At 37.3% G+C, this 27,767-nt stretch overlaps 3 protein-coding genes across 3 annotated transcripts; 2 read left to right on the forward strand and 1 right to left on the reverse strand.

Annotated features, from left to right (window-relative positions):
- Window positions 1-45: 45 nt before the first annotated feature.
- Window positions 46-8,502, forward strand: LOC140756796 (uncharacterized). The gene is made up of 6 exons (XM_073092333.1): window positions 46-1,477; window positions 2,215-2,527; window positions 3,259-3,433; window positions 4,843-4,995; window positions 5,805-5,903; window positions 6,969-8,502. The coding sequence occupies exons 1-6, from the start codon at window positions 211-213 to the stop codon at window positions 7,215-7,217; spliced, it is 2,256 nt and encodes a 751-aa protein (XP_072948434.1). The 5' UTR covers window positions 46-210; the 3' UTR covers window positions 7,218-8,502.
- Window positions 8,503-16,793: 8,291 nt separating this feature from the next.
- e(r) (enhancer of rudimentary) lies at window positions 16,794-19,091 on the reverse strand. Its single transcript, XM_073092526.1, has 3 exons — window positions 18,930-19,091; window positions 18,659-18,844; window positions 16,794-17,889 (listed from the first exon to the last, which is right to left on the reverse strand). Exons 1-3 carry the CDS (start codon window positions 18,930-18,932, stop codon window positions 17,767-17,769), a joined length of 312 nt encoding a protein of 103 aa, XP_072948627.1. The 5' UTR covers window positions 18,933-19,091; the 3' UTR covers window positions 16,794-17,766.
- A 629-nt stretch (window positions 19,092-19,720) lies between these two features.
- On the forward strand, window positions 19,721-24,261 carry LOC140756994 (uncharacterized protein C1orf198 homolog). Its single transcript, XM_073092540.1, has 3 exons — window positions 19,721-20,017; window positions 21,120-21,717; window positions 24,039-24,261. The coding sequence occupies exons 1-3, from the start codon at window positions 19,886-19,888 to the stop codon at window positions 24,167-24,169; spliced, it is 861 nt and encodes a 286-aa protein (XP_072948641.1). The 5' UTR covers window positions 19,721-19,885; the 3' UTR covers window positions 24,170-24,261.
- Window positions 24,262-27,767: the final 3,506 nt, after the last annotated feature.

Consider the following 27,767-nt stretch of genomic DNA (forward strand, 5'->3'; position numbering starts at 1 on the left):
GAAATTTATAACAACTTTGCGTGAAACGTATCGCATCAAAGTAAATAAATGACAATCCGTCGTTTTTTGATGGCTGCCTTGCCTTCCATGTATCCTCTTTGTGAATTATAAATGTCGAAAATGTCAAAATGGCTCAAATAGTCCGTGTTTATTGTTATCAGTGGACTTTATACTGTTCTTAAACTGTGCATTAGTGTTATTAAAGTGACAATGTTGCATAACAGCGACCAGTTCGGGGCGTCTGAACCGCCGATAAATATGGGAGCTTCGGTAAACATGTCTATGAACGGTATGAATGCGAATGGGTACGGGAAGACACACGATGAGAACCCTAACGCACACTACAATCTTGGTAACTACACAGGCTACGGGCATACTGTAATGAGCCCACACACATCGATGCATCCATTTCAGAACTACTCCAATGTTTTTCAAACTTCGTTTATGGGTCACAACCCGCCTATGCACGATAATTGGCAGCACGGCTTGCTCCCCATGAACTTGAATCAAACTGACAACCATAATAACTTTTACGAGAGGAAGGATTACTTGAACGATTATAAAGATCAAAGTTTACAACGTCGTAGCGTTCCCGTGCCGTTAAACGTGCCTCATGTGTACCCTAAGCCCTACAAAGACCCTCAAATGAGCTACCACTACCAGGAACCCAGCACGAAACATTACCTGGACACTAATCTAGATCTGAGTATGAATAAGACACCCAAACTAGACGAATCTAGACGACGGAGCTTAGAGAACACTGTGAAAATGATTGAGAATATCTTAATACACAACCCGACAAGTTCGACCAAATACGGACCATGTGTACCATCAAAACCAGATATAGCACCGCCAATTGATAATTACGGACTTGTGATGCCACCAAAAACAGACACAATAAGTCCAATTGATAAGTATGGACCTACGATACCAAAACAAAATACATTACCTCCAATTGAAACAGAAAACCGCACACATGAAACATATGTCGAACCACAAAAAACTCCGGACAACGAAAACATTGATAGTAAAAACGAAGAAAATTCTAAGTCCGTTTATAGTTGCAGCAACGAAAACAGTGTTGAGAGCGAAACAAACAGTGACGAGAAAAACAATAACCTCACGATAACTCTCGAGCCCGATAACAGTAGTAATAACGATGATAGTCAGCTCCAAGTAGAGAAAATAGAAATCAAAGTAGAGCTACATCCTAACGACAGTGAGTCTGAGAATGAGGATGTTAAGCCGCTAAACATGTTTAAATGCTTAAAAAATCCGTTAGACATGTTGACGGGGAACAAAAATGATGGGGATAACGAAGTCGAGGTTAAAGTAGAGGAGGTTTCGAATTGGGCGGACTATGAGAACCACAATCCGTTTCAGAGAGATGTGTTCGGGGTGGCACAAACTGCGCCTAACGGAACCATTGTTGAGGCCACTACGAGTGTGTCTGTTGCTAAGGATGCGATTAAAAATGGTAAAGCTTTTGTTCAATTCAAATCATTTTTATTTGCTAGAACATAGTATTTTACAAGGATCTTAAATTTATAACGGGTACTGTATATTCAAGAGGCATGCAAAATTTAATTATCTTGTTCAATGATTTATTATAGTCCTCGCCAAACTTCTAGTCCGCTCTGAAGTTGTTCCTTGCAGGTTTAGTTAGCATGTAGTCCGTAACATAACGGCACTCTAACGCAGCTAGCTAACGCACCTGTGGGCGAGAAAGGCAGTGGACAGGTGTTGAGAGGGTCCTGCGCTGTATTCATCCCGCTAATATCCGGAATTTGTTATCGCGACGCGACTCGTTTCTGTATTCGGAGCGGACTAGCAATTTGGCGTGGACTATACATACAGGTCGACCTAAAAAAAGCATGGTAAAAAATAAATATTAGAGAGAACTTTCTTAAAATTAAATTTGCTACCTGTTATGTCTTATAGTTTCATTGTAACTTCATAAAAACTGAATGGTTAAAGTCAGAAAAAATGTGTCATTTCTACTGACTCGAAGTAGAGCACACTCTGAGCTCACTTCCGATGTGTGTAAATAATGAATTCTATCTAACAATTAATTTTATAAGAAATAGCACAAATATTCATAATAGTGAAAAGCACATATGCACCTGGGATTTGAACCCTTAGACCTCCATATTACAGACCAAATAAACCACTACAGTATTACTATTTTTGAAAACACTACAATATCTGTTTCAGACACCGATTGGACCTGCATAACAACATTCTACGAGTGCCCAAGTTGCAACCTCTTCTTCGTCAACCCAAAACGATTCCTCGTGCACACAAAATGGCACTCCTTCGGTCTGACCAACGAGAAACGGAAAGAAGAAGAAGAGGAAATGCTTAAAGAGAGATTAACGAAGCGTAACAAGCGGAAAGAGGCACGGCAGCTCAAGAAGTTGGAGTTGGAGGAAGTTAAAGATGATAATGTTCTGGGGAATGTGTTCAAGTGTAATTGTTGCGAGAAAGTGTTCAGTACAAGAGCCAGTTTGAAGAACCATAAACAGAGGTTGGTTTGTTTTTGTGTTTTTTGTTGATCAATGTCACGATGAAAATTGGTATTAAGATAAATAGATAGACAAATATTACATGGCATTCGATGCAGGTAGAAATGAAGGTGGTAGAACTCTTTGAACTTGGACTTTGGAGGCAAATCGTCAAACCTATTTTTCTTTACAGTAGTGTTAAGCACCATGTTCTGGTTTGAAGGTGGTAATGTATGTAAAAAGTATTTTTTTTTTGTATATATAAAGTACCAAGTGAATAATAAGGTACTTTATATTAATTACAATCTAGCCAATGTAAGAAAGTATGTAAGATATATACTTATTCAAGGCTTTCCAACTTAATCCTCATAGCAACTCATCTATGCCTGACTTCAGGTGGGGTTGTAATTTTATCTGGGGTTGATTACAAATATCCATAGGTACAGTAACCATAAGATGAGCTTCATGCTTATTTGCTGCTTCAATTATATAAAAATGGCCTTTTATACAGTTTGGTAACGTCTTACATTGAGTTCAAAACTCTTCCTTACGTTCCTCCACCAATCTGCATTAAAAAAGTCTTAATTTATTATGCTCCCGGCCTCCCTAATCATATTGAGACCATTGTCCAACAACAGACCACTTACAATGTCATAAGTGCCTTTGCTCTAAATTTTAAATATAAAATCTTTTCTATTGATATTTTTGTGTGCATAAATAGATTAATACAAAAATATGCGCCCCTTTGTTAAAGGTACCACGCAGCGCGCATAATAGACTGTCGCATATGCCACAAGTCGCTAGCGGGGTGGGTCGCGATGCGAGCACACATGGCGACACACACGAGCGACTCGCGCTACCAGTGCAGCGACTGCCCCAAGCGGTTCAAGTACTCGCACTCGCTGGTCAAGCACCGGGACACGCATCTCGTGAGTATGACGCAGTGATAGTGACGTCATATAGAGTGTCGCATGTGCCACACTCGCGCTACCAGTGCAGCGACTGCCCCAAGCGGTTCAAGTACTCGCACTCGCTGGTCAAGCACCGGGACACGCATCTCGTGAGTATGACGCAGTGATAGTGACGTCATATAGAGTGTCGCATGTGCCACACTCGCGCTACCAGTGCAGCGACTGCCCCAAGCGGTTCAAGTACTCGCACTCGCTGGTCAAGCACCGGGACACGCATCTCGTGAGTATGACGCAGTGATAGTGACGTCATATAGAGTGTCGCATGTGGCACACTCGCGCTACCAGTGCAGCGACTGCCCCAAGCGGTTCAAGTACTCGCACTCGCTGGTCAAGCACCGGGACACGCATCTCGTGAGTATGACGCAGTGATAGTGACGTCATATAGAGTGTCGCATGTGCCACACTCGCGCTACCAGTGCAGCGACTGCCCCAAGCGGTTCAAGTACTCGCACTCGCTGGTCAAGCACCGGGACACGCATCTCGTGAGTATGACGCAGTGATAGTGACGTCATATAGAGTGTCGCATGTGCCACACTCGCGCTACCAGTGCAGCGACTGCCCCAAGCGGTTCAAGTACTCGCACTCGCTGGTCAAGCACCGGGACACGCATCTCGTGAGTATGACGCAGTGATAGTGACGTCATATAGAGTGTCGCATGTGCCACACTCGCGCTACCAGTGCAGCGACTGCCCCAAGCGGTTCAAGTACTCGCACTCGCTGGTCAAGCACCGGGACACGCATCTCGTGAGTATGACGCAGTGATAGTGACGTCATATAGAGTGTCGCATGTGCCACACTCGCGCTACCAGTGCAGCGACTGCCCCAAGCGGTTCAAGTACTCGCACTCGCTGGTCAAGCACCGGGACACGCATCTCGTGAGTATGGCCCCGTGTGGCGCAGTGATAGTGACGTCATATAGAGTGTCGCATGGGCCACAAATCGCTGGCGGTCTGAGTCGCGATGCGGGTTGGCATAGTGAGTTAATGTTGTTCAGGTTCATAAGAAATAATATAACTTAAAAATAATTTAGCATAAGCAGCCAGTTTTTAACACACCCTAAGTTAAGGACAGGTGAGGTTCAGTATGTTAAAGACACATGAGAAAAAGTGAGCTTACAGACGGTAAATCATGAGGCGGAATTTAGTGAAATAAAATTTGTTAAAGATTAGCTCCACATAGTGTCATGCACTACTATTTTTAGACATTTAATAATTGTATACTATACACATAACTTCGACCAATCAAAAAAATATTACTAGTTATCGTAAATAAGTAGGAGGCCAAAATCCATATCATAGAGATATGGCTCCACTCAGCCAATAAATGGATTCGCATCACACACATATAAACCCAAGTTCCTTCAACAGGAGAAAACACACGCATGCGAGCAGTGCCCTAAGATGTTTGGGTCCCAGGCCCTTTTGAACACCCATATGAAGACCCACGAGCGGTTTCAGCGGGGCATGACCTTCCATTGTACGTACTGCGGGAAGGGCTTCTTCGAGTCCTATAACCTTCAGGTACTTTTATTTAAGGAGTAGCAAAGAAGCATGTAGTGCGCTTTATATATATTTTATAGTCTGTTGCGTTGCTACCCTTGAAGACTAATGCGTGCTATAAAGAATATTTTTTATAATATTAATGTGCTACATTAAATGAGCATGCATGCACCTTTTGAAGGTGGTAGAACCCTTTGTGGTTCGACTCCGGCGGCACCACCGCCACACCTATTTCTACCTAATAACAGCAGTGTTAGGCGCTGCTGTGTTCCGATTTGAAGGGTGTGGTAAGGGACAGACTTTTGCGAGGCGTTCCAGCTTAGTCCTCAGGGATAGCGGCGCATCTGTGGACGACCTCAGGTAGGAATATCTAATCCTACCTGGGGTTGATTACAGATGTACATGGGCGGCAGTAGCCACTTACCATCAGGTGGACTGTATGCTCGTCTGCTACTCCTATTTTATAAAAAAAAAACCTGATGGTTAGTGAGCATGATCACTGCCGCCCATGGACATCTGCATCCAGCTACATGTACACCATTGGTTCTATCTGAAGCTGATCACAGAAATGCAGAACAGTCCCACGCCAGAAATAGGTGTGGATGATGGTATCTCTCCAGTTAAACCATACAGGTTCTACCTTATGAAATTAAACGTGAAATATCGGACTTTGATACCCAGACCATTGGATAGATTGTTTATTAATAACCAGCATAAGTTGTTATCTCATTACCATTCCATTTTCATTCGGCGTTATTCGTTTGTCCTATGAATGGCCTGTTACCAGCACATTTTGATTGTAATCAATAACTCAACAATTATATTTGCAGGTCCACGAGAGAACTCATCGCAACGAGAGACCCTTCCTCTGTGATATATGCAACACCAGTTTCGGTACAAACTCCAGCCTCCAAAGACATCTCAGAGTGGTGAGTTTGTTATATTTCCCTTAGATATCCTTGTAAATTATGATGATCATGATCAATAAAGAAAACAAAATGTACATGAAAAATACATAAATTAATTAATCAATAAATGTCTACTTATTTATTGGTTAATTGGTTTTCCTTCTATAGACACTTTTATAGCAACATTAGATTTTACCCGCGGCTTTGCTAGCAGTCAGAGGTTTTTATCTATCCCTCGGGCATGGTACTTTTTCGGGTATCAAAGGTACCCTATATCCTTTTCTGAACCCTGACAACGTGTGTGCAAAATTTCATGACAATTGACTATGTAGTTAAGGCGTAAAAGTGAAACAAACAAACTTACATTCGCATTTATAATATTAGTTAGATTGTTAATTATTTTGATACATAAATAAACAAATACCTTTTTAATAATATAAGAGTAGCAGACGAGCACGTAGTTGACCTGATGGTAAGTGGCTACTGCCGTCCATGGAAATCTGTAATCAACCTTAGATATAATTAGATTCCTACCTGATATCGCTCATTTGTTAACCGCCGCTACCCCTGAGGACTAAGCGGGAATGCCTCGGATACGTACCTCCCTTACCTCCAACCTTCAAACCAGAACACGGCAACGTTTAACATTACTATTATTAGACAGAAATAGGGTCTTGCCGTCGGAGTCAAACTACTGATCGTTCTACCATCTTCAAAAATATATTTCTTGTCTCATCATCATCATCATCAACAACCCATTACTGTCCCACTGCTGGGCACGAGTGTCCTCTCATAATGAGAAGGATTAGGCCATAGTGCACCGCGCTGGCCAAGTGCGTATTGGTAGACTTCACATACCTTTGAGATTTTTTTTATAAATCTCTCAGGTATGTAGATTTCCTCACGATGTTTTCCTTCACCGTTTAGCAAATGATAATTAATTTCTAATACGCACATAACTTTGAAAAATCAGAGATGCGTGTCTGGGATTTGAACCTCGGAACCCTCGATCGAGAGGCCCAGTTTCTTTACCACTACGCTATCACTGTCTATTTCTTGTCTACTATAACTTATCTCTCTCAACAGTCCCACAACTCTTCAAAACCCTACCAATGCTCGACATGCCATCGCAACTTTATATCGGAGAAGATTCGAGAACGGCACGTGATGCGTCACCACGGGGACGCCGAACAGTTCAAGTTCCACTGTACGCATTGTCCATGCAGGTATCTCAATCTTAAAGATCTTAATAAACACGTGCATAAGAATCACCCGAGGCCGGGACGTAAGAAGCGCAGCCGGAAGAATAAGGACGAGTCGGGTGAGGACGAGTGAGGTATTTAAGGACGGGTGAGATGAAGTTTAAGGACGGGTGAGGTGAAGTTTAAGGACGGGTGAGGCGAAGTGAGTCAAAGACGGGTGAGGTGAAGTGGTTTAAGGACGGTTGAGGAAATTGTGTTTAAGGGCGGTGAAGGGGTGGAATTCAGATCGCGGATATATACTTTATTGAACATTAATGTCGATGTTGATGTTGATATTCATAGTTCGCGAGATAAGTTTTTTTATGGTTTGAATAGATAAATTTATGGTGGGTAGTTGTTATATAAGAAATACTGTTACGTACCTAATTGTTTATTTCATTCTGTTTTGTTATTGCCACGGGATAAGGTTCATGTCTTCAATTTTGTAACGATTATGCAACAATTATAAGACTTTTTTGGTGGCAAGAAATTGAAAAGCGCTTTTGTAAGTGTAACTAATTGTTAACGGGAATATTGCCGTGTAAGTTGAAGTATGATTGTCTTTTATGCACTATTGATTCAAGCACGCAGTTAGAAGTTCATGAACGTAAAAGACGAAAATGAGGTCACTTGCGCAGTGGCGTAACTATACCATAGGAGAGACTAATGGGAAATTCATTGCATGGGGCCCTAAGAAATTTTCTCTCACAAACAAGTTCTATAGTGATTGTGTGGTCCTGGTGACCTTTGTTTTTTTAGCTGATTTATAAATTTTTGGTCACTTTTGAGCTCGCATCTCGGAACGGGGTTCGGTGGTATTTTTTCATTCCTGCCACCCTATAATTATGCTACTGCATCTGCCCGGAATATTAAAAGCGCTGCATTAGGATGAGTTGAGGATTAAGGATGGTTGAGTTTAAAGACAAAAGAGTTTAGGGAGATATACGAATAATGAATAAGCAACGCAGTAAAGTTGAGTGTCACAGACCGTGTATTGAGGGTAGGTATATTTTCGGAATTTTTGCTAAATTTCATATTTTTTCGTTACAAAATATGCGCAATTGGTGATGGTCACTTATTATGAAAATATTTCAAATTAATGAAAATAATTGGGGAGGTTTTGTTTTAAATGATACTGTTATATTTAATTTTGTCATTGTATATTTCGTTATGTTACGTTATTTTGTTGAAGGCGTCGTATTTCATAAATTATATTGGAAATTAGGTTTTTTTTTGTTTCATTATACTTTTTTAATTACCTGAGGGTATTTCGAAATTACATAAAATTTTCAATTATATAATGTTATACTAGGGCGTGGTTGATGACAGTTCAAACTAAAAAGTAATAATTTTTGCAATCTATCGTGCGGTAATTTTGCCACGATTTATGACACCGTCATAAATCGTTAATCCTGATGGTTCTGATAAGGACAATGGGACAAAATTATTAATATCGTGTATTGTCATCGGTTTTTGATAATTGAGTGGATAAAAATCAATTGGGGTTTTAAAAAACGTTTTTACCACGCTTTTATTAGCTTGACCTGTATGTATGTGTGTAACGGAATCTTTGAACTCGATTTTTACCCACTTTGAACGGTCCGATTTATTTAAAATGTTGAACAATTATCTGGAACCGATGATAATACACGATTTTAATAATTTTATCCCATTCTCCTCATCAGGATTGTCAGATATCAGGACTTACGATTTTCCTTGTGCGATTGTAGCGTGGCTTTTGTTTTTTTAACTATAATTATTTTATTCGCAAGTGCTGATTTACAAGAACCGTCAAAATATATGCTCCACACTTGTACATTATATTTAATAGGAATAAATCTATTAAAAAATAGTCAGAATACACATAAAATATAGAAATGTTTGTATTTTTAGCAAAATATTACGTGAATTAAAATAAGAGATTTATAATAATTAAAAGTGTGATTTTTTCCTTATTAATTAATTCACTACAGTTGTCTTTTTACACTTTTCATATCTAAAGAATATATTTTTATGTAAATAAATTAGTTTCTAAGATAAGTAACTAATTGTATATTACATTTAGAATATCTCCAACGCAAAAGAATTTCTAACCTAACCTAACCTAACCTAAAAGGTGAAAAGGGTTAAATGGTTCTTCCGGAGAGGTACCTCTGTCACATTACTTTTAGCTTAGGTGTGGAAGCCGGCTACGTCCTACTTTCTTTTAGGAGTAGCAAACGAGTTTGCAGTCCACCTGATGGTAAGTGGCTATTTACCCGTGGAGATCTGTAATCTCTTCTGATTCTTACCTAAGGTCGGCCATAGATGCGCCGCTACCAATGAGGACTAAGCTGGAACGCCTCGGAAAAGTATGTCTCCCTCACACCCTTCAAACTAGAACACAGCAGCGCTTATCTCTGCTGTTATGAGGCAGAAATAGGTGTGGCAGTGGTGCCGCCGGAGTCGAGCCACAAAGGGTTCTACCACCTTCAATATTTTGACTAATAAGCGAACACTAGTGTGGTTAAATTCTTATTTGCATTGGGGATCATATCAAATAAGAATCTTTAAGAATAGTATGTTGATATAGAAATAAATATAAAATCTGTATATATTTTGATCTGTTTATCTCATAAATAAGTGTACGTATAGTTTTATTAATTATAAATTTAAATATATTCGCTATTAAATAAATATAACTATATCATAGTGTATATTGATAAAAAGATTTAAAGTTATTATGATTTTGTTAAGTTTTGAAGTTTTTTAATGGACATAACAGACAGCTAAGTACAGACACAGAACGTGTCATGTCAGACAAGGTCATTTTTTATAGGATAACTTGACAGGCACAGCCCGTGTCCGCGCAGTTGCGTTACGGAAGATATAAAAAAGTTCATACACATTGTATGGATATTATTATGTCTGAATCGACCCGTGTCTGACACGTAGCTTGTCATACACTTATAAATGCTTTATGCGTGTACGCAGCTGCCGTGACAATAACTTGGTAGAGTCCGCGCCAAACTTCCAGTCCGCCCTGAATATAGAAGCGAGTCGCGGCGCAACAGCAAATTGTACCTCCCGGCACTCTCCACTGCCCGCTCTCGCCTGCGGGCACTTAGCGTTAGTGTGCCCTTACGTTGCGACAGAGTATATGCTTGTAGTTGTATTCAACCACATTAGCTCTCTTACAACAACTGCGCACAACAACTGCAGAGCGGACTAGAGTTCAGCGCGGATTATAACTTTAGTATTGTCACTATTGGTCAACCATGTCTACTTATTTCAAGTGGTACAATTTTTCGTTCGAGCAACGCCTCTGTGACACCTATTTCTGTTATTACAGAAGTGTAGCGCTGCGGTGTTCACGAGCGTGAACACAGCAGCACTTAACACTGCTGGTATAACAGAAATGGGTGACGGTGGTGCCGAAGTCTAACCACATGTTCTTCCATCTTCGAAATTCGTTTAAGACAAATAAAATAAATGTTATATTTAAAAGTATATTAGTATAAGTTGTACAATTATTAAATTAGATTTATTTTATAATATAATTAATGATAATTAATATAGTAACTTTTATCTTTAGAAAATTAATGTTATAATAAGTTCAAGTTTTGTATTATAAAGTATTTTTAATTGTTATAGATATAAATAATATATTTGACAGATGTATGAGACATTAAAATGTTTTATTAATATTATTAATTACTTTCTTAAGTAAAGCATAATGGTTCTTACAAATATCACTTATTTTAATTTTGGTAAAATATAAAAAAAATTTGGACATTTAAATGTATATTATATTATTATTCAAGTATACAATAAGTATAGTTTTTGCATCAATTTACAATCGGATAGTTCTAATTTATAAGTTCGGAAAGTTAAGCTTTAAAAAACTTTGATAGTGTGATTCAGAAGACATGTAACGCCATCTAGTGGTAGACACTAGAAAACATTTTTAATGTCTCATACATTTGTGTATAGATATTTTATTATTACAATTGTATTTTAAACGTTGTGTAAGATAGTCGTCTTAACAATTCATTACCAAATTGTATGCGTCTCACACAAATAAAGATTTTAAACACCTTTTTCTTTGTTTATACTTTTATGTCTTTCAATATTGCGTTATGGAGTACAGGTCGTCATTGGGTTTCATTGGGTCCTCAGGGTTGGGTTTTAACTTTTCTTTATTGTTATAGCGGCCACCGTTATACATATTCTGTAAAAATGTTGAGTGTCTGTCTATTACGGTTCCAGAGATAGAGACACAGACAGAGTAACCGACGGACAGACAGCGGAGGCTTAATAAAATGGTTCCGTTTTTACCTTAGGGTGGGCTAAAAATCATTGGTAGGCAACATTGGATATTAAAGTCGTGCTTTAAAACTGAAAAGGTATGAATAAAGAAAACTAAGAGAATATATCAATCAACGATTATTTAATGTGCATTGCTTAAGACAGGAATTTATGTTATGCTAATAGAAATTGTAAGACAACACTTTTTTAATATACAGTATACAATGTCGCAGCTAGGAAGTCTAGGGAGAGGCCTGAGAGCCTATTAGGAGCCTATTATGGGAGGCGAATTTTGCAGACACACAAATGAAAATAAACTATGTAATCTATATATTACTACTAGCTGACCCGGCAAACTTTGTGTTGGCATATAAATAAAAAAATGTTAAGGTTGAACAACCCTTATCACTTAGTGGTATGAAAAATAGATAGTAGCCGATTCTCAGACCTACTGAATATGCATATAAAATTTGGTAAAAATCGGTAAAGCCGTTTCGGAGGAGTGCGGTAACTAACATTGTGACACGAGAATTTTATATATAAGATAATGGGTTTGCGTAAAAAAGGTCTTTAATACATACAATGAAAGGATCATGTCTAAATGTAGAGTAGTCTTTGAAATAAGTCAGTTAGAAAAAGTAGTCAACATTTTCTAACTTATTTTTTATCATTATAATTCTTGGAGCACAAGGAGGGTGCAAAAGAGCTCTCGTTCAAAGCCGGCGATGCATTGGCGACTCCTCTGGTGTTGCAAATGTGCATAGGCGACGGTGACTGCTTCCCACCAGCTAGCCAGTCCGCCTTATCGTTAGGTATAAATATATGTAAAATAATCAATTGTCTCACGGCTATGAAGCCCTAGCTACGACACTGATTTTCACAAAGTCGTTTGAAAATAGGCAGAAAATTTAAATTTTTTAAAACATTTTTCTTTATTTTACATCTGTAATAGTCTAATTTTTATTTTACAAATTCTACGGCAGTTTACAAAGTCAGACAGAATTAAAGCAATTGCTTAACTTAAGCTTAGATAACTATCAATTCTGAGACAAAAAGAAAGAAAACATAATAAAAAAACTCCGTACTCCCTACGTATACTTATTATAAGTAAAATATATATTTATATTGGATGAGAACACCACAAAAGATAACAGAAAAGGGGGCTTTCAAACCATTATAGAAGCAACTTAACAAAATTAGGGTAGTTGACAATTCTCACACCAAAAAAATCCATAAAGAAGAAGATATATTTACCTCTCACTTGTTATGTATAATGTATGAGAGACAACTCTTTTAGAATTGTCCGCGTAAAACTACTAGTCCGCTCTGAATATAGAAATGAATCGCGTCGCATAGCAAATTGTATGGCTACGACTGCTCGCAACAACTTCAGAGCGGACTTGCAGTTTGGCGCGGACTATACAATGACGTATGTACAAAAAACATCAAAGTTATGTGCAAAAATAAAAGCAAATTTAAAAAAATGCCAAACTATCCAATGCATTGACTCGCGTGTGCTCACCGTACCCGCTAGATGGCGGTAGTGTCGATGTGAGAGGCAGCTGAAGGCAACGCGCCTCATTCTAATGCATTTCTCTCGAGTGCGTCGTATTTGCATTGACGTCATTGTAATTCTAAAGGAGTAATGTATACAGTTTGTACTACAAATTCCGCCATTAAATAGTTATATCAATAATTATAATAGTATCAGGCTGTAATAAACTTACCTTATAAGATTCGGCTACCCTCGGCTACCTTCGGGTTTAGAAACTAACAGTCCAATATCTATTAAGAGTTGTTACAACTTATTTTTGTTATACACTCTTTAACTCTTACCCTATGCTGCTATAAGGTTTTTACAACTCTATATTATATACTTTTACGACAGACATTTGAACGACTAAACCTCACACAGACAAGAGTGACAGAGAATACACTACAAACCAGTCTCTTTCTAAAATTTGAAGTTAATTGCGTAGCTAAGAAAAAGCGCCACTGGTATCTATAACTAGATTATTTCAACTGTGCACCAGCTATTGCCAAAATACCTCAGTGCGAAATAGTGCCAACTGTACGCCCTACAGAAAAATCAGAGTCCCTTATTCGATTCACACAAACATCACGAAGATACTGCAGCGAGTTAAATTGATGCATGGAGTTCTCACACGCGTGTGCAGAGAACCGCGTGAACAAGAAATGTTTAAGGCCAATACTGCCAGCAATACCATTGTATTAATTATTATTATTATTTATATTTCTGAATATACCATTATCATAATATGTCAGACTATTGGACAAACGACGTAACCTACATTACAAAAGTAGTACATAGTATAGAACTACACTACTTAGTAAGTAAATAGTTATAGACTCTTATATGACGGTTCTTAAGTTTCCGAGTACATTCTAAGTATAAAACTATGTGCAATATCAACACGGCAATATGAAGTCATATTGACAATACGACATGACAATATGAAGTCATATTGAACTATCAATATGAACTAATGGCTTATTCTTAAAAGCGATTCAGAGATTATATAAAGGCAGATAGAACACTTCAGATTAGTAACAAAAAGCCAATGGGAATAAAATGGTGAAAAAACTAAAATAAATGGAGATGCAACTAAATAAACGTCATGTTCTTAATATTTAAGGAGTTTAATTATCAATAATGACTTATTGACAAGAGAACACACGTAACACTTCTTTTTTTACAAAACAAGTATTTGAATGAAAACAAAAAAATATATATTTTCAACTGAAAACTAGGGTAATTAGTGTAGGGCTAATTGAAATGTTACATTTTTTTGGGCTTGGCAACAAAAAACAGAGGACGCAATTTCTTTTTTATTTTATTGTGTGTGGCTATTGCAACCCATGGACATCTGTAACCAATCCCTGATAAGATTAGATACCTACCTGAAATTGGCCACAGATGCACTGCTACTCCTGTGGACAAAGTATGTCACCCTTGCCACACCCTTCAAACCAGAACACAGCAGCGCTTAACACTGCTGTTATAATAGAAATAGGAAAATCACACTCCATCAGGCAAATTGTTTGTCACACATAAATTATTTTCTAATCTGACCCCAAAAAAATGTCAAAACTAAAATTGCGTCCTCTAACATTTCCAACTCCCAAATGTAACTTTCCAATAAAGGGTCATTTAAGTATTACATAAGCATAATTTTGGAAAATTTTAAAACCCTCCCTTTTTCTTACAACTATTTAAGTTTATTTAAATCTATTCGGCATATTGATTGCTATTTATAGGAATCTTCGAACCCCCTGGCCCCCATGTCATCAAAAACCCCCCCACCCCTTTAGTAGCTTACATAAAACTTAAGACCCATAAGAACCCCTAAATAGTTATTTCTATTAACAGTGTACATATTTTAGCTAATCTTATAGCTAATACATTTCACATTATGTACCTTAAGTAAACATAATTTTTGAACAAGAAATTTTAGACACTAATCTTTTATATTATTATATGCTGCTCTTAGACACATGAAAATGCAACACCATATTGTCTGTTGGTAGATACTTTTTACTATTAGGGTGGGTTGCACCATAGATTGATTAAGAGTTACTATAACCACTGTGACGATAGTAGAATTGAGTAGCTCGCGAGTGAGTGATATAAAAGATATATATCTTCATCAAAGAGTCATCATCACTCATCAACTCCGACGATTTTGAATTATATCTTTATATCCGCGTCACATGGTTGAGTTCATAGGTCCATACGATTCCGGGTATAAGATCTCCTTCAACTCAACAGTTTTATACTCGCTCGCGAGTGAGTTATGAGCCAAATGAGCGACTGACTGAGAGAGTCTGATTTGAGTCAAATGCATTGATTGAGATACATAACAGTTACGATTACGTATTAAACGCTAAATTAAAATCTTTTTTTCTTTGGTAAGAGTATGAAAACATGGATATACAAATAGTGTTGGCTGTGAAATTCATATATAATTTCTTGCCAGTTTTGTATTAATTATAAGAATCAAAAATATTGTCAAAACATTTTGACCTGAGTCTCTGAAATACTGATATAAAGTGTCGCTTATCGTTACAGAGCTATTGAGCTAAAAGAGTGAAATATATCACTGAGTTCCAAAGATATGTCTCTCTCTTTTCACTTTAGTGATATATTTTGCGCACCTCTAGACGATAGCTATGGAATCTAATTCGGTGTTGCTCCAAGCTATTTGTCATTAACATCATTTGTGTCGCTGTCCTCACGATTTTTAGTCGACGTTGACAGATATGGAAGTTGACAAAATCAATAACTTTAACCGATCGAAATTGGTTAATTTTAAGTATTAATTATGACATATATTCAACCTCAACAAAAATTAACTAATTAATTTTTAAACCATGGATTTGACGGTTGGTTAAGTTTTTATAAATATTAACATTAGATGACGCAACCCACCCTTATTTTTTTAATTATAAAGTCATTTCAACAGCGACTAAAACGCTACAACTACTAAGGGTGGGTTGCATCATGTAACTTTAACATTTACAGAAGCCTAACCAACCGTCAAATCAATGGTTAAAAAATAATTCGTTGCACCATTTTGCTTGAGGTTGGAATTACGTCATAACTAATACTTAACTTTAACCGCTTGATTGCGATCAGTTAAAGTTACTGTATTTGTCAACATCCCTATCTGTCAATTTCGAATAAAAATTGCGGTGACAGCGACACAAATGACATTAATGACAAATCAATGGATGCAACACAGAGTTTTTACATTCCATCGCTACCGTCAAAGTTAGTTATATTTAACTTTAACGCAAACTTTAACCGGGCTTTGATGCAACCCACCCTAAGTATATTAACCATAGATTTGACAACTGATTAGGCATTTGTAAACGTTAAAGTTAAATGGTGCAACCCACCCTTACTAATTTTCCTTCTTTAGTACTTAACAAAAAATGCAAAAGCTACACTTATTTTATTATTATTAATCAGTAATCAATAAACTTGAAAATGGGTTCCAATATAGCTGAATCTAATTTTTATTACAAATACCATTTTCAAGTTGAATTTTTAGCGATACATATAATTATTTATCAATTAGTTAACCTTAATGACACAAATATAATTTGTAGTAATCTTTATGGCCTCATAAGGTCAATGGATGAGATTTTTTTTATTTTGGTATTATATAATATTTTTATTTTTTTAAGTAAATTAGTAAATTATTTTCATGAGCCTATTAACATAGTCAAATCTGCCCTCAGAAACACCAAAGTCAGTCGCGTAAAACTGCTAGTCCGCTCTGAATATAGAAATGAATTGTGTCGCCATAGCAAATTGTATGACTACACCAGTCCGCTCTGAAGTTGCTGCGAGAGCAACTTCAGAGCGGACTAGCAGTTTGGCGATAACTATAGCTCAGTTGAAGTAAATTTCAAGTAAATCGAGGTTCTTTTTTCTAAATTTGAATAAGTATTTTTTTTCTTAATTTAATTATCTTTTTGTTTTAGAAAACTAAATGTTGATGTTATTACTTATTTATGTCTAACACAAAATGTGTTATTTCCATTCGATTTTTTAAGATAATAAGAGGTTTTTAAATAAATGACAATTTACCCGTATATTTTTAATATACCTCTACATAGTTTGCAGTAGTAATAAGTAACATTGCAGTAGAGACAATATTCTCACTGGTTTTCTTGTATATTTGAATTACGATATAATCAGTTGGCTTAGTTCATTAGATACTTAATTTTATAAGCTATCTAAAGGAATGAAAATCAAGGAAGTTTTTTTAACAGGTGCTAAGGGCAAAAACGGACTTAATCACCAAGACCATAGAATGAATTGAAAGGTTTATACATTAAAAAGTTTATATAAGTAATGGATAACTGATATCAAATATGGTTAAACCTCCCCAAACAGAATCTACAATCAATCTTAGACCCAGTAGCTGACTGAGGTTGTCGGAGGCCCACAGCAGAAATGTTAAATGAGGCCCCCAGTTTAAAACGTTGATTGAGTTTGATTTTACAAAAAAAAAAATATGTAATACACTCATTAGCTGACAAATACGTATTCCAGTGATAATTTGAATCCAACAACCTTTTTTTCATAGATTTAGACATTTTTTGTTTCTGATGACCGTTTTTTGCAACTGTGTTTTGGAGGCCCCTCTTAGTCCGCTAGAGCTTCACCAGAACAGAATTTTAAACCAATCTTACACACTTTTGGACCGAATGAAGCCATAATGATCATCCGTAACTACACCTTACTTATCACTCACTTTCACAAGTCCGTCACAAAAACTTTTTTGGCTTTACAAGAGGGCATGTTTGCCCTCTTGTTTTATGTCTCATTCACTCTGTCCTGCTGCCTGTCGGAGGAGGACGTAGATTTTCTCCTTGATCCAGTCCTTGTTGTATGGTGCATAGGTGTTTGTGGACTTCTGGTACACCAGGCAACTGAGGTCGGCTAGCTGGAAGTCATAATAATGATAGTAAATTAATTTACGTTGTAAAATTTAGGATAGAACATGTTGTTGTGCAATGGAGGCACCATAGGCATTTCATTTTCGGCCTTATGGAAGATGAGCTTTTGCCCGCGGCTTCGCTCGCGTTACAAAGTAATATTTTCATCCCCTATTTTATCCTCTTGGGGGTAGAGTTGATCAAAATCCTTTCTAGTGGATGCCTATGTCATAACATCTACCTGCATGCCAAATTTTAGCCCGATCCATCCAGTCGTTTAAGCTGTGCGTTGATAGATCACTATGTCAGTCTCTCACCTTTGCGTTATATATATTTAAATGATACAATGACAGATCTTATTCAGGCTTATAAGAGCTGTGTAGTACGCTGTGGTCCTATTTGAAGGGTGCGGTAAGGGGGACAAAAAGAAAGGTTTTTAAGTAATAGTCCCCACACTAGGATTCCCTGTGGCGTGGGTACTATTGATGCGGATGGATGGAGACTATGATGGCACTGGAGACAAATTTCTTTCAGTTATACTACTTTTAAAAACAAAATTTGTTTTCTCTAGTAATAGTTCTAACTATTACCTCTACTCTGTCTAGTACAGAGATAAATAGTTTTAAACCTGGGCTATGTGAGTCGTATTTTTCTTAGCGCGTATCCGTGGCTACATTAGTCCCTTATGGACCTTATTGTACATATAATCTGACACGCTATATAGTTGAATGAAAATTAACCCTGAAACGTAGACGAGTAAATCAGTGTTAATTTTACCTGGTCAATGAAATCAAACAATTGGGAAATATCGTAAGTAATAGTCGGAGTGTTAGGGTTCCGTCTCTTCAAATGCTCTTCGTAAATCTTACAGACACCTTCCATACAGTCGTTTACGCTCTCGTAGTCAGAGTAGGTCCTCGTCTCCGGCCTAGGACCCGGCTGGACCAGCAAGATTGTGTGCGACTGGAAATAAAACGCATAACCTCAAAGTTACCGCCATTTTTATTAACAATATTTATGTTATTACACATATTTGAGGCGAACATACCATTCTTGTAGCACTTTAACTCTCTAAATCACTTAATTTGGCAAGAAACCACAGTTTTTGTGGTCCAGAAATAGTATTTTCAACGGTATTTCGAGAAATATTTTATTTGGAAGTTTTTATCAATGCTTCACAAGCGGAAACTCGTTCAGAAATTGAATTGAATTTTTGAAATTTGAATATGATAAAGGTACTGCATGAAATAATCGTTCAGAAATGTTAAATCAAACAAACGTGAATGAATGACTCAACGGAATAAATACAATGAATAAATTAATTTATTTTATTTTCTAATTAGAAAGAAAAGTTACATTTATATATTTAAGTAATACAACACCTATAATATAACTAATGTGACAATAATGTTACAGCATACTACTTATTTGGCCGCAGAAGATTTACTTCCAAAAACGTCTGCAACTGTTAAAATCGTTACAGATCAGGTAATCAAGAATTAATGATTTTAAAAAATACATTAGTAATTTTACTAACTGACATCATTATTTTTTTGCCAGATCTGAGACCATTATAGTTTGTATAGTAAAAATTCTATCTTATCTTATATTTACCGAAAACTTGATAAGTTTCCGTTTTCAATCCATCAGTGGATTTACTGTGTATAACGCATAAGTAATACTATATAAGTAACCGTGAGTTTATTTATAACATCTACAATCTGCATGTTACGTTTTTGTGGACAAAACTTGTGAGCAGGTAAAATCGTAATGTGGTGATGGCCTTATATAAACCAGAGACAATGCTATACCATTCGCAATGACAATAACTCATCTGTCATTCATTTCATTACCCATTACTCATATCGGTCGTATGTTCAATAATTCACTCAATTCAATTTCATATTTTGTTTTGACGTGAGCGGAAGTCTACAAAATGTAATTACATGATATATTGCAATATATTTAGTATTTATTATAAACGGAAGCGTTTTAAACTGCATTATGGCGCTGGGCGCTATCGCGGATGAGTATTTTCGAACAATGAATCCCATTGCTTCGAAAATACACGAAGATGTTACTGAAGCGAGGAACGCGTATGAAAATATATGGGATTCGCTTACTGAGAAGGAAAAAGTGAGTATTTGTGTTTTATACGCGTAGATTTTCACTTTAAAGTAATTTTTTCAGTAATGGAAACCAAATAACGGTATTTGTCATGACGCGATTAATTTTGGTCTTTTCTGGTTATATTCGTGTGGGAAGTCGGTAGAATCCATCGTGGTTCGACTCTGCTGGAAACCCGCTACTCTTATTTCTGTCTAGTAACAGCAGTGATAGCCTAGTGGTTAAGAAACTCTGCCTCGATCGAGGGGTCCGAGATTCAAATCCCAGGCACGCACCTCTGATTTTTCGAAGTTATGTGCGTATTAGAAATTAATTATCACTTGCTAAACGGTGAAGGAAAACATCGTGAGGAAACCTGCATACCTGCGAGATTTATAAAAAAAAAGAAAATCTCGAAGGTATGTGAAGTCTACCAATAAGCACTTGTCCAGCGCGGTGGACTATGGCCTAATCCTTCTCATTATGAGAGGAGACCCGTGCTCAGCAGTGGGACAGTAATGGGTTGCTGATGAACAGTGTAGCCCTGCTGTGTTCTTATTTGAAGTGTTCTAAGGGAGACATACTTATCTGAGGTGTCCCAACATAGTCCTAAAGGGTAGCAATGCATCTGTGGCCGATCTCATGTAGGCCTTATCGTATCTAGGGTTGATTACAGATGTCCACATGGCAGTGTTCACATACCATCAACTAAACTGCATACTGTGCTACTACATATTATAATAACCTACGTAATATACCTCTTACCTGATAAAAATTAAGTCATCATCATCATCAACCTATTACCGTACCACTGGGCACAGGTCTCTCAGAATGAGAAGGTTCAGGCCATAGTCCATCTCGCTGGCCAAGTGCTTGGTGAACTTCACATACCTTTGAGATTTTGTTCCATCTTTCAGGTATACAGGTTTCCTCATGATGTTTTCCTTCACACTATATGCAAGTGATAATTAATTTGTAATATGCTCATAATTTTGAAAATTCAGAGGTGCGTGCCTGGGATTTGAACCTCGGACCCCTCGATCGAAAGGAATTCTTAACCACTAGGCTATCACTGCTTCTGTCAGTATTATTGTATTGTAAAAAATATATATTAATAAACAATTTATTTCAGGTTGAAATAATCAATGAAACAATAATAAAACCAGACATAGCTCTCAAATATGCACTCCTCGACACACTAGAGTTTGACCTCAATGACCCACCGGTACGTAAGGACGACCTCATGTCCTTTTTTGGTAGAGAACATGCAACGAAGGTCATACAAGATGAGAATACTACGTACCGAGATGAACACTCTGGTCCGTTCTTATACCAAACGAAAAGCCAGCTAAATCTATGCGTTTTGAGCGAACATCGTTGTTCAAAGGACGTTAGGTCCTCGTCACCGCCCCCTGTTATGACAGAGCTAGCGTTATCCCACTCAAAAGTGGTCTCCGAACTGAAAAACGCTCTGAAATCTCACGATGTGTTAAAACCATATAAGGAAAAAGATGCAGAGAGAGATCTGGTGTCTCCGACCGGGTTTATCAGCAAGTTTATCGGTAACTTCAAGAGTAAGGATGAGGAGCGAGAGTGCCTGATGCCATCAGCAGCACAGAATCAGATAGTGGCGTCGTCGGAGAACTTCTTCAGGACGAACTTTAAGAGTCCGCAGAATGACTGCAAGTTTGAGAAGGATTACAGGAGTAGTGTCATTAAATCTAGCAGTGGTGAGTGTTTTAGTCTTAAATTATTTCTTTCTTCCCTAGGATGCTGGTTTAAACTTCTTACCTATTAATACAGAAGGTTTGAGGGTTAAATCCTAGGTTCGCTTTTGATGTTTCAAAGTTATGTGTGTATTAGAAATTATTTAATAACACTTAATGTAATGGTAATGTGACCTATGCAACTTTTTTAATTTAAAAAACAGTTTTTCTTGGTTCAACTCCGGCGGCACCACCGCCACAATTTTTTCTACCTGATAACAGCAGAGTTAGCGCTGTTGTATGTTTTGAAGTGTGGTAAGCGAGACATATTTATCTGAGGCATTCCAGCTTAGTTCTCAAGGGATAGCAACATATCTATGGTCAACCTCGGATAACGATCTAATCTTATCTAGGGTTAGTTACAGATGTTTATAAGCAGCAGAGGTACTTGCCATCAAGTTACATGCATGCTAGTCTGCCACTCTGATATAAAAAAAAATCTCATCAATGAATATTACTCCAACATTACTAATATTGATGTAGTTAAGTGGTATACAATAGAGAGACCTACTTTTTGTTATCGAGTGGGAAACCTTCAAAAGGTATATAAAGGTTATGTGGGATTCCTACCGAACCAAAAGCCCCCCGGCGGTCCTCGGCGCTGCGTAAAGGGAACGCAACCGGAGTCGTCTTAGCGCGTTGCCCCGTCGGGTTCCCCTTAGGTGAGCATGACGCTCACCACACCGTTTCAATTCTACGACGGTATGCGACCACACATACCGCCCTCCTACCAGGGGTCACGGCCGGGCGGTTCGCGCTCCCACTTTTGCCACAGACCCCGGAAGCCCCCTTTTAGTCGCCTCTTACGACAGGCAGGGTATACCGTAGCCCTATTCTAGTCCCGGAACTACAGAGATAAAATACAAAGGGTTACAGAATAAATAACTATAATACGCATACAGCCTATAGACACAAGTACTTCATGTTTCAAGAGTAATTGAGAAATCATTCCTTGAATAATTATGTAGGATGTAGCGTTAGTCACAGTGCATACCCTATCGTTAGTACAATGTTTGTTGTAGTTAAATAAACAAGGTCTTGGATGATCTCACATAGTGATTAATTGTTATGACTACACAACGCCTATAGTTTACCCATGGGCGCCGCTATGATTAAATACTAGGATTTAAAAGGCCGAGTTTCTACCACTAGGCTATCATTGCTTTCTCCCTGTCCCGGGACCAGAATAGGGCTACTGTATCCCCTGCCTGTCGCAAGAAGCGACTAAAATGGGCTTCCGGGGTTGCGGGTGGCAAGAGTGGGAGCTCGAACCGTCCACCAAGTAACTCCGGGAAGGACGGCAGTGTGTGTGGCGGCATAGCGTTGTAGACACCAGGTGTGCGGGAGGAGCGTAAATTGCTCCCCCAAGGGCATTGCGCTCGGAGGACTCCGGTTGTGTTCCATCGGAGATCCCGGAGTTCTCCGCCAAGCGCTGACGACGGCCACCGGGGTTTTAGTGCGGTAAGAATCCCACATAACCCCGTATCGCTCCCACTGCATAGGGTACCTTTTGAAGGTTTCCACCTCGTAAACAAAAAAAATATCATTGCGTTGCTAACTTACGAGCGATAACTAAAACAAAACGCTTTCTAAAAGGAAATGCATTGTGGGCAGAGATATAAGTGATTAAAGTGCTCACTGCTCATGTAACACTATTTACATAGAGAATCAATAATTTATTGCAACTATTTGTGAATCAAATGAGATAATTAGATATTCAACATGAGTTCGATTTTAATGTTTATGTAATGAAGTAAATATTATGACTAGAATACTGTATCTACAGTGGTAGATGGTTGAAACTGCCTCTCAATCAAGTCGTCCGAGGTTCGATTCCCACGCACATGTTAAAAGTGGTAGAACTTGCGGTTCAACTCCGGCGGCAACTCTAGTCTTCAGGGGTAGCGGCGCATCTGTGGCCATGTCAATTACGACTCTTATCTGGGGTTGATTACAGATGTCCATGACAGTAGTCACATATCATCAGGTGGACTGCATGTTCGTTAGTTATATCAATAAATTATTATAAAAAAGTATTGGAAATTAATTATTACTTGCTTAACAATGAAGGAAACATCGTGAGGAAACGTGTATACCAAAGAAATAAAAAAAATGTTTTCGAGTGTATGTGAAGTCTACCAATACGCACTTGGCCAGCGCGGTGGACTATGGTCTAATCCTTCTCATTCTGAGAGGAGACCCGTGCCCAGCAGTGGGACAGTAACGGGTTGATGATGATGAATATAAAAAATAGTGTAAATAAACGTTCCATATTTTATTTTCAGATCTTTCAGAAGAAAATCGCGGTCTTCTGTCATCGAGTCAGGCATCATCAGGTACTGATTTTCAATCAACAGAAACTTTGACGGAAACAACGCTCCCTAAGACAGGCTACGATTTCTTAGATAACTGGTAATTTAGTTAATTAATGAATTAACGAAATTAATTATTTGTTAATTCGGTCAATTAACGAATGGTTAATTGTTCAGTTCGTTATTAATGAATTAATGTTTAATTGACTGTTAATGAATACGTTAACATGATCGTTAATGCAGTTAATTAACGAATTGATAAGAAATTAATTGTCTATTCAGTTCATTATTAATGAATTGTTATTTAATTACTTGATTAACTATAAATTACGTTAATTGAGTTATTGTTAATTAATTAACGGTTAATGAAGTTAATAATTAATTAACGAATTATGTCAGCATATGATGTAAATTAATAGTTATTAGAGTATGGTGTTTAGATTAATACCCATTTAATACTTTTACAAGTTAACATGAGTAGAATCTCACGTGCGATCAAATTGTGTTATTGTATGTAGTGTATAAGTAGGTGTCCCACTGCTGGGCATAAGCACAAAACTGGGAAGACCTTCAAGTCTTCATCACTACAGGTTTTACTAACTGCCGACCGTAAGGTATGAAGCTACTTTGTGGATCAGAGGTCCACAAAGTTTTGTTACGTGGAGAAATGGGGTTTACGCCAAACCAAATATTGCAAGGTTTTTAATAGCCCGCCACCTTTTAGAATATAGCAAGGTTATTAATAGTCACAGAACCCCTCCCCCACTATGAAAATAGTCTCAGAACAGAAGGAGGTTCTCAGATCGTCGGAATCTTATTGTCTTGGGAGAAACACTGTCTTTTTGTGACGGGGAGAAAACCTACACGGTACTTTTGGAAAGAGTATTAGGTGCGGTGGGAGAGACACTGGGTAACCTTTTTTGTATATTATGGTATTTTTACCAAACCCGTCAGGAATCTTCCTTGGTTTTAACTTGGTTTTACTATAATAAACAGAGGGGACCGTTCAAAAGGTACCAGCGAACCTATATGAAGAGTAGCAGGTAACTTTTTTGTATACTATGGGATTGTTACGACACTAAAACACCATCTGACCTTCCTCGGTGTTAAAATCATAACTGAGACCCACTATCGTTGACCCTTTCTCATCTTACCGGCCCCCAGATAGTTTCGTGTTTTCACCCCCTAGGGGTTCACACTTTGGGTATCACTTTTAGATATAAGTACGTAAGTCTCGTATACAATTATAATAATTACATTTAAATCGTATTTTATCCTTGTAGTATAATTAAGTAATCGATATAATTATATGAGTCATTACATGTAATTTATAAACGCACTAAGAATTACATACATAGAGAGAAGTAGTGCCGTCAGCAATCTCATGTTTATGTTCTATTTCTAAAAGTTTAAATATTAATCGTCGCTATGGTATTGTTTGTCCACCGCCACCGTCACCGAGCCGATACCGATAATGTGCACCATGACAAATTTTGAACTCCCCTTCTATAATGTAGGTACATGTCTACTGATTCCAAAAATTATATTATTTCGGCAATAAAGTCAGTATTCGTTAATACTGACTTTATTGCCGAAATAATATAATTGCCGAAATAATAAATATTAGTATATTTAAAACAAATTCTGAATTAAGCGCGAAAACGCTCACGGGTGTCATGGCGTCCGCGAGTGACGTCACGCTTCGATATCTCATAGAAAAGTTCAAGCAATACGGTGACACGCCAAAAAATTGACGTCATTTCGCCCCAATTTATTTTATTGAAAATATAATTAATCCTAAAGTTTTTATTAAAACTGGGCTATTTTTGAGAATCCTTTCAACATATTGTTTTTAAGTAATTAATTTGTTTGATTTTTTAATACTCTGATTATGCCCATTAATGACGGCGCCGAAGTAGCGTATATACATTTACTATAGCCGCTTGTCCACCGCACGTCCGTCACCCGAGCACCGTCATCCCGGCCGCCGATATTTCGAGTAGATCGACGTGATCGCTAGATCGGCACCGAGATTTTGACGGCCCGATGTGCCGGCAATATAAAACACATTGGAACTTGTCCGTACATTGCCGTCACACGCGTGACAGCTGGAACAAAATAAACCGCCGATATCGGTCGCGGTGGACAAACTATCGCCGTCACGACATAATAAAATCGGTCGAAAATAAGCTCGTTCTCGGTATCGGCTCGGTGACGGTGCGGTGGACAAACGACTTTAGGATTATTGTCAAACTATACCTCCTAGGAACTCTTATGATGTGAAGTGGAGCGAGGAGGCAATGTATAGGTAGAGAGAGAGAGAGAGAGAGAGAGGTATAATAAGCAGAAAAGAGGCCTATCTCTATATAATATCAAAAATGATAACCATTTTTTTTATTCAAAATAGGTTTTTTACAGAGCTCTTTTTGAATGTCAATACAACTACCGCCACTTCACAAGGTGTTTCGTTATGGAGAAGAAGCGGAGAAAGAAACTCCATAACACACACAAAAAATGTTATTTACAATGTTAAACTTATCCTAATGGTACATGTGGAGCTGGAGCCACTTCAGAACATAATGTTTATGATATAAGGTATTTAATGTTTTAAATGTGTAATTTATCGAACCATAAATATTAGTTTAATAATATACTCAAATTAATACTAGAAAGATGGGCGGGATGTTTTGGGCCATTTTTAATGTATTTTAACATGGAAATAATTATGTGAATTATTAACTTTAGTACAGTTTTTCATTGCATGTATTTATATACAAAGATCATGCTATTATCGATATTCAATTGAACAATTAATCTTTAAAAAATAATTAATTTTAAAATTGTCAAAAATATTTTACACTGAAGTTTTGAGAATAACGTATTTTGTAAACGAAAAATATTAGTATTTTGTTTATTTAAAAAACGATTATTTCTATTATTCATGTTGTCTGTAACAGGTAATTAACTAATTGAAACAGATGATTTGAAATGTAGAAACTCAATGTGAAAATTTGATATTAAGCTAAATTTAAATAGGTTTTTTTTATTATAAGGGGTCGAAATGACCCCAATCTCTTTAAATATACCCAAATATTCCGTTCCATCTTTCTAGTGTTAAATGCCAATTGCGATGAAACTAAGTATCATTACGAACTAAACTGAGTTTAGTTTTTTCAAAATGGACGCTAATTTTTTAAAGCAACATTGCCAAATATTGTTCGCTTTTGAACAAGAAATCTCATAGGCAAGACTGTATTATTTATATTAGGTGTTTAGCAAGATATTTGATGTTTTATGCTTTTTATTTTTTATATTGGTTGTATGCTTCTGTTACTTGATAATAGATGGCGTTTAATGTTCTGTATTAGTATAAATCCATTATTAATAATCAATCCATATATTTCTTGCCGATCAGAGATCGAAATTTGAAAAGATTTTGTATGCAGAAATGGACAAAAGTCCGTCTTATATAAGACCATTATTTATAACCAATCCATACATATATTTTTGCCTATCAGAGACCGAAATTTGAAAATATCTAGTATGCAGATATGGTCAAAAGTCTGCCTTATTTAAGACCATTATTTATAACCAATCTATCGATTTTTTGCCTACGAAAGATCGAAATTTGAAAATGCACAAATTGTCAAAAATCGATCTACAACATTGCATAGATTGCCGATAATAAAAGATAGATAGATA

Source organism: Epargyreus clarus, unplaced genomic scaffold (genome assembly GCF_041222505.1).
Source record: "Epargyreus clarus isolate Ecla_fem2 unplaced genomic scaffold, WU_Ecla_fem_2.2 ptg000036l, whole genome shotgun sequence".
NCBI lineage: Eukaryota > Metazoa > Arthropoda > Insecta > Lepidoptera > Hesperiidae > Epargyreus > Epargyreus clarus.

Bases quoted from the DNA above. Each gene is read 5' to 3' on its own strand.
- LOC140756796 (XM_073092333.1), top strand. From the start codon at position 211: ATGTTGCATAACAGCGACCAGTTCGGGGCGTCTGAACCGCCGATAAAT. The intron at 2,528-3,258 runs GTTGGTTTGTTT...CCTTTGTTAAAG, and splicing joins TTGAAGAACCATAAACAGAG to GTACCACGCAGCGCGCATAA. The intron at 4,996-5,804 runs GTACTTTTATTT...TTATATTTGCAG, and splicing joins TCGAGTCCTATAACCTTCAG to GTCCACGAGAGAACTCATCG.
- LOC140756994 (XM_073092540.1), top strand. From the start codon at position 19,886: ATGGCGCTGGGCGCTATCGCGGATGAGTATTTTCGAACAATGAATCCC. The intron at 20,018-21,119 runs GTGAGTATTTGT...AATTTATTTCAG, and splicing joins CGCTTACTGAGAAGGAAAAA to GTTGAAATAATCAATGAAAC. The intron at 21,718-24,038 runs GTGAGTGTTTTA...TTTTATTTTCAG, and splicing joins TGTCATTAAATCTAGCAGTG to ATCTTTCAGAAGAAAATCGC.